The sequence below is a fragment of the Anas platyrhynchos genome, chromosome 9, assembly GCF_047663525.1.
Source record: "Anas platyrhynchos isolate ZD024472 breed Pekin duck chromosome 9, IASCAAS_PekinDuck_T2T, whole genome shotgun sequence".
Taxonomy (NCBI): domain Eukaryota; kingdom Metazoa; phylum Chordata; class Aves; order Anseriformes; family Anatidae; genus Anas; species Anas platyrhynchos.
In genome coordinates, this window is record NC_092595.1 from 9,104,863 (window position 1) to 9,112,384 (window position 7,522).

General features: G+C 56.6%; 1 protein-coding gene across 3 annotated transcripts in view; it reads left to right on the plus strand.

The window, feature by feature from the left end:
* SENP5 (SUMO specific peptidase 5) overlaps positions 1 to 2,512 on the plus strand; it is a 56,766-nt gene extending 54,254 nt beyond the window's left edge. For all 3 annotated transcript variants that reach the window (XM_038183432.2, XM_038183434.2, XM_038183433.2), the window contains one exon: positions 2,112 to 2,512. In XM_038183432.2, coding sequence (XP_038039360.1) covers positions 2,112 to 2,270 — 159 coding nt within the window. In that variant the 3' untranslated portion in view covers positions 2,271 to 2,512. The remainder of the gene's footprint in view (positions 1 to 2,111) is intronic.
* Positions 2,513 to 7,522: the final 5,010 nt, after the last annotated feature.

Below are 7,522 nucleotides of genomic sequence, written 5' to 3' on the forward strand. Positions count from 1 at the left end.
ATGCATTAAATACGGGAGAGCGTCACCTTTCCTGCTGCGGTGTCAGCGAGGAGAGGGCCCCTGGCTGACCGCCGCGGAGCTGGCAGTGGCAGGGGATGCTGCACCCACACCGAGCTCGGCTTCTCCAGCTCACCCAAACGCTGACCCCCTGTGGAGCCCTTTGGGTGCCCAAAAAAACTGCCCAGGACCCAGGCTGCGACCCTTTGAGGAAGGCACCTTGCAGAGCCATGAGTGCTTCTCCTTTATTAATTAATTCTTTGTGGAATCGGAGCAGCGGTGTGGGGGGCTGGCTGCTTTTTAGCTTCAGCCTGGTGTAGGGGCAAGTACAAAGCCCTCCAGATGTCTGAAGGCACTGGTTTCCAAACAGTGTTGGAAAATCAGCATTTTCAGGGCTTGTCGATGTTTTTATGCTGCTGCTGCTCATCCTCTCCCTGCTGCAGAGAGCTGGTCTCCCCGGTGAAGGCACCTCATGAGCATCCCTGCTTGGCTCACTGTGGCGCAGTGGGGCTGGGCAGCGCCCATCTCCGACCCCACAGAGGATGGTTCTGCAGCTTCTCCCTGGCAGCAAAGGGGTTAAACCAGTGGGGTTGAACTGGGGGGCCGGGGGGTCCCATCCGGGTGTGTGGAGCAGGATGGAAGCAGCCCCCCCGTCCCCGCCACCCCTCTCCATGATGTCACCTCCCCGCTCTCCCCGCAGAGGCGTTAAACGAGCCCACGTGCTAATTGGGGCCACGCAGGTGGGCAGCACCTGGAGGGGCAGGGGGGGTAACCTGGGGCTGCTGGGGGACCCCAGCCCCGCTGCCCGCCCCACCGGCGCCACGTGCCGCCCCCAGCCACCGCAATGCCCCGAGCAGGCGGTGGGCGAGGGGGGATCGCTTTGCAGCTTGGTTCTGCTTTGCTTCTCGCTTCCGACACCTGACGGGAATCTGGAGCAGGCGGCGGCTGCAGAAACTCCCCGTTACATTTTCCAGGCGTGAGCGGGTCGCCTGACGGCGCAGGGGTCGCGCGGGGCAAGCCCCAGGTGGAGGAGGCATTACTTCCCTGTGCTTTTTTTTTTTTGTGGTGAGGACAAGCACAGGGCGTCACCGCTGTGCCTTCTCCGTCCCCGTGTCGGTCCCCATCTGACCTTCGCACGCTGCCCCCACTCGATGCTGCTGGTGGGTGTGGGGTGGCCCCCAAACAGCCCCTTTCCTGCAGCCTCCCCTCCTCTGCAGAGCAGAAACGCGCACAAAGGAGGATCCTGCGTTTCTCCAATTAATGTAATTAAGAGAATTAAACTTTTGGAGAGAGAGAGTTTTTCATTTTCTTTTTATTTGATTAGGGAAATTCCCACTGCGTGCTTTGTGCAAATGAAAGCCAGGCTCCTTTCCATTGTTCGGCGGCCCCGGGAGGACGCCTTACCTTTCAATCTCGCACGCTAATGTGTTTAGAGTTAAAATCCCCCCCGCCCCGGGCAGCCGAAGGAAGGATCCCGAAGCCTTGATTAAAGCACGGCTCCCCAAGCCGGGCTGTGCACGTGGAGCTGATGGCGAGTGCCCTGATCCTGCGTCCTCACCTGCACAGCTGGCCGAGCCACAACACCACGGCAGGGGATGTCCTTGAATCCTGGGGCCCCCAGCCTTCCCACCCATTTAATACAGGGCAGTGCAATAAATGTAGGCAAAAAGGAAAAACAGGAGAGATTTGGGGTCGGGTACCAGTGGAGAGCTGTCCCGAGCAGCCTGCCCGCGCTGGCTCCGGTGACAGGGAGTTTTCTGCGGCCCCATCAGTTGGTTTGCCCCATGATGCTGAAAAGTAATTATTTTTGTCAGCCTGAATATTAAAATCGTTTCTCCACGAGACTGGGTTTAGCTATCAAGGTTACTGAAAAATAAAACACGGGGAAAAGTCTTTGTACAATCCCACCGTGAGGCCACGGGAACTTACGCTATCCCACAAGTGCTCAAAAATTACGAGCCAGGTCCCCAAAATGAGATAGGCTTAAAAATCAATAAGAATAAAAAATACATTATGGCTTTTAATTTTTCTTCTGCTTTCCGAGCTTTCTGGGCACACAGGGGACGTGTTACACGTTAATGAAAGCTGCTATTCTCATCTAAACACAATTTCAGGTGGTCGTAACTTTGGAAACCACAGGAGACGTCACCAGGTCCACGGTGCGTGGCGGGGCCGGCACGGCCCACCGACACGGATGGATGGCAACGGGAACCAGCGTGGAAAGGGAAGAGCCCTGGATGGAGAAGAGCAATCCAAAAATTGGTGCAGAATAGCTCCTTGAGCCCCCCTGGGATTTCTCGGAGTTTCTCGCTGCAGGAAGCACATCTAGAGCCAGCCAAACCATCTCCTTTTCTTTTCTTTTTTTCCCCCCAGCAAAAATCTGCTGACCCAGAGCCTGGGTTTTCCAGTTCCCCCCAAGCAATGCACTGAGTCGGAGATCCGGGAGTGCTGCCTGGGATGGGGGAAACCACAGGACGGCCCCTGCAAACCGGGTCCAACTTCCTCCATCCGTACCCCAACCAGGTTGGGGCTGGGTCCGGGGGTGGCAGAGGGGGGATGCTGCAGAGATGTGAGGCTTGGGGTTCCTGGGGTTCCTGGGGTTTGTCGCCCACCCAGGAAAAGCCATGCAGATCCCCCCCAGCAGAGGAGCAGGGCTATCTCCATTTGGCAGAGGGCTCTAGCTCTCTTTTCCCCTCCAACAGCAGAGTGGGAGCTGCTCCCCATGGTCAGGAGCTAAATGTGAGGATTTAAAGCCCATCAGGTTCCTGGGCTCACAGGGCACAAACCTGATCATATAATTTTTTGATTAGGGGATGTATTTTTCTCCATTAATGCCTAATTCCCCCAGGGTCACCCACAGGAGGGATGCCATGGGGAGGAGGGATGGGTTGGGCAGTGCCACGCTGGCTGGTGGCAAGTCATGGGGACCATGGCACGGAGAGCCACAGACACACCTGGAGGTTTCCTCCCAGCCCTCACCACCCTCTGTAATTCATCCCCACGGCAGGGACACGCTGGGGACAGCCCCACGGTCCCACGGCTGCTGCTACCCCAAGCATCTGCGGAGGGGAAAACTTCCCAGCATAACACCCGCAGCCTCTCAAGTAAATAGTCATTAATGTTTCACTCAAGGGTTGTAGCCTTAATACGTAAAATCTGTTCAGCTTTTTTAATTCCTGGATCGTGCTGTGGAAAGTCCTCCCCAGCTCGGCTCCTGCCTTTCCTCCCCCAGCCCGTGCCCCGCGAGGGGCCGCGGCCCCAGGGTGGAGATGCCCTGAAGAGGGCAGCAAGGCCACGGCCACGCATGGGACCACGAGTGGGGTGCCCAGAGGTCCCACAGAGTGGCCTTTGAAGCTAAATGTTGGGTTATTTTGTTGATGGTGTTTGTGTTTGTTTATTTTTTTATTTTTTTTTATTTTTTTTTTTTTTTTAAGAGAGCAGGAGGGGGAGAAGAGCTTTATAATAAACCCCAAATTAATACGCATGGATCTTTCTGCTCTATCAGCATTGTGCTCACTGCAAACACCTGTGGTTACAGGCAACCCAGCCACCCTGGCACTCCTCAGCCCCTCGGCCCCCAGCTGTGTCCCCCCTCCCAGCCCCAGCTGAGCCTTTTTAAGGACCAGGCACGACCAGGTTGGGTTTTTCTGATGGTGTGAGCTGCATAAGGTAAAGGCGTTATTTTGGGGGGTTTCTGTCTTTTTTTTGGTGCTTGTGTCCTTCAACCAGGCAGTGTCAGTGCTACTCTGTGGCTGCTCAGTTGATTGCAGAGAGGAGATTTTGAGCTGGGGGCCTCTGAGGCTGGGTACTTGGCTCCCCACTCCTGGGTGTGTGTGCCCTGGCTGGGGCTGCCGTGTAAATGTGCAATTACAAGAACAAGCAGTTTTTTCCCCAGAGATCTCTTGGCCTCAAATTAAGGAGGCTGAAGCTCTGTCAGAAGATGACGGATGTCACCAGGAGAGGCACTGATGAGTGGTGGGGAGCGTGGGGTCAGGGTGCTGCAGGTGGGCGAGCTGCATCGTGCCACGCTCACCTCCTGCCCCGAGGAGGTGGGCATCCCTGGAGGATGGGGATGTGCAAGCTGGGTGCCCCAGCTGGGGTGGGTGAGGATTTTGGGGTGGGAATGGAAAGGCCCTGCAGGTTCCTCATAGCTCAAGCTGGGGAAACACAACGGTTGCTTGATGTCTTTGGGGAGGAATCAGCCTTGAAAGGGGTGTTTGTGAGCTCAAAGGGGAGCGATCAGCAGCAGTGATGTCCACCTCACAGCTGAGGGTCCTCAAGCATCAAGGTGAGGCTCCTGGTGGGTGTAAGCAGCCCCAGAGCTGGTGGTTGGATGGAAGGAAAGGTCCTGGGCAGGTCTCGCCCTGACCTGAGCACCTTGGAGGATGTACAAAGGGAGCTGTGTGCACCGGAGAGGCAGGACAGAGCCCGCAGACAAGCTGGGGGAGGACTGGGCTGAGATCATGTAAACTCTGCAAAGGTACGGGATGTGAGAGCGAGGCATGAAACGCACGCAGGCAGGCGGCCAACAGCAGCTCCACGTCTGCCTGCAAACGCAGGGGGCTTCAAAGGAGGAGGGGGGAGAAGCGGCGTGCCTGGTGCGGCAGCGGTGCTGCGCGGGGCGTAGGGCTGCGAGGGAAATCCCGTGCTCTTGCTCAGACAAAGGTTTTCCATGCAACGAGGTGCTGGGCTGAGGGTGGCCGGAGCGGGCACTGTGAGTGTGTGTAATAACCTGCAGTGTCAGCATCCGGGGGGGCCCCCGAGAGTCAGCGCCGGGTCCCCTCTTCTTGGAGCCCGGCCAGCCCCGAGCGATGCTTTCCAGTGCATGTGGTCAGGCCGTGTGTCAGGAGGATTAATGATAAAGGCTTCTTGGGGCTTGAAGAGATCTGGGTCTAATTTAAAACCAAAACAACACGTAGAAATTGAGGAGGAGGGGAGTTGCTGTCCTGAGGCGAGCATGGGATGCAGCTCATCACGGATCCTATCTTGCAGTAACATGTGCCAGGACCTTCAGAGAAGGTACAAGCAAACACCTGGTACACAGGAAAAACCCAGCCTCCCAGGGGTGCTTTCTTCTTTGTCTTTTGCTATTAGTCATTAGCTCATGCTCCGAAGCACATGGCCTTATCTCCCCTCTAGGCATCTTCCTTTTATCTACCTTGACTCATGGAGCTGCAGAAACTTTTATTAGCCACATAAATGTCGGATCTTCTTTAAAATCTTACAAAACTCTCTGCCTCGCCGTATCTTAGGGCGATGAGTTCCACGCATTAATCACGCGTTGGTGTAAAAATGAGTTTCTCACCCATTTTCTGCCTTCGGATTCAGCCGTGGCCACAAAGCATCCCCGCGAGCATCCGGCCCCGATGCGGAGCCAGCTGGGTGCCGAGGGGAGCTCCAGCTTCCCCTGATGTCTGCTGGGGATGAGATTTAGCAGCCTGACAGCGAGCCCCCTTGTGCAAAAAGTCCTTGGTTTCCTTGATGGGGAGAGGGCTTGCAGGACGGCGTGCGGAGGGGATGGGGAGCTGGGGCTGAAGGTGTCCCCGGGGTGAGGGCTTGGGGCTGTGCCAGGCGATGGGAGGTTTGGGAAAGGGCCACAGGGCCCAGCCGAGGGCTGGAGGAAGTGTGGAACAGGGGAGCGTTTGTCTTGATTTAATTTGACACTTAAACTGGAAGGAGTGATTTGTAGCTGTGTACATTTAAAAAAAAAAAAATCCTCCTCAAGACAGGGAAATGGAGGCAATAGCAGGTTTTGGTGCCAGATCAGATAAAACCATGTGGGTAATGCCTCTGCCTTCCTCCTTTTTATCCAGCTTTGTCTCCAGGCTCCTAAAAAAAAATCCTGATGGCTCAAAATCCTCCACTGCTGACTCTTTCCAGCACCTCCGCTGCAGTAAGGTGCCTGAACCCCACGGGACAGGAGCTGCTGCAGTGACTTAGCCTGGCGCAGGGCTCCCTGGCCTGGGTGTCGTGTACCCAAGGGCAGTGTGGTGGCCTGGCTGCCCCCAAACACCACGCTGCGTGTGGTGAGGCCGTGCAGTGCAGGGAAGGAGGCAGGAGGCACATCCCAGCCACATGGAGGTGGCACCTGGTGGGTGTTGGGGGAGCCTGAGTCAGGCCCTCGGCGGGCACCAAGGTGGCCAGGGGAGCGCACGGGGGCTCAGGGAAGTCTTGGAAAGGGATGAATGTGTTTTGGCACAGACCCCAATCCTTTCCTGCCAGTGCATGGATGGGAATTTCCAACAGGAACAGTCGTAGGGCTCCTATCTGCAAGCTGGAGAGGAGAGCTAGGGATTTTTACCATGTGATTCACAGTTGTTCCTTTCATTTAAATAATGGGAAAAAAAAAAAAGAGCAACCACTGACAGCCCTCAGCTCTGCCACGTGGCTGAGCTCTCCCGGGTGCGATGGGCAGGGTGAGTGGGTGCTGATGTGACCGAAGCTTTGGGGATGGGTGAGGGGATGCTCCCCATCCCCTCCCCAGCTCTGCGCGGAGTGGCGGTGGCTCCTGGGGCTTCAGCCTGGTCCCAGCTGCTCCTGGTGGGTGTTCGCTGGAGCTTTCACAGCCCTCTGGGACAGAGACAGACTCCTCAACCAGGGATTTGTTATGCAGAGCCTCTCCTTGCACCAAAACCGGGGTTCTGCTCAGCGCAGCTCCAGCCTCTTGCTCCCTGCTGGGAGCAGACGCCTCCCTCCTGCAGCAGCTGGGTGCCCGCAGCATCTCCCAACAGATCAGGTTCGCCAGGCCTCTGGCACACCTCCCCATCCTCGGCCGTGCTCTCGTTGTTTATTTCCCACCTTTGCCACACACCAGTGCCCAGAGCTGGGCATCTTCTGCGCCGAGACCGCAGCGGGGCTGGGGAGGACGCTGGAGGCGAGATGCTGCTCTTATCTCAGAACAATGTTCTTTTTTTAATCTTTTTTTTTTTTTTTCTGCTGCAGTGCAGCTCTCCTGCCTTGCGTCCAGCCTGTGTTCATTACAACCCAAGCCCTGCTCTGTGAGCAGCCACCTCGCCAGCTTTCCCTTGTATTTATTTAGGCATCCCCCCCGCCCCCGGTGTTTGCTGGCTCGAGGCGCGCTGGTGCTGCTGAGCGCTCCCCTGTTTTTCCTGGCTCCACCACCGCTTTATCGAGACCACTTTGAGCTCTGGCCCTGCCTCCCCGCATGCTGATGGAGCAGCCCTGGCTCTGACAAAAGCCGTGGCAGCTCTCCAGCAGGTGAGGAGGTGAGTTTTGATCCTTTGGAGCCACGCACAGCTTAAGGATGGAGCCGGGGGCGCTCGTCCTGCTGCCCCCGCGTCGCTTCCTCTTCCTCTGACCCCTTCCATCCTCATTTCTTTAACAAATGAGGCTGGTCCACGTGGGGCGAATACCCAGGGAATGCTGCTGCTGCTTGAGGACAAAAAACAAATAAAAAGATCGGCAGCATGCCCGGGGAAAAGAAAACATCCTAGAGACGTCGGGGAAGGGGCACAGCACGGCTTTGCCCTGGGAAAGCCTCCCCTCCGCCCGTGTTGTTATTGCT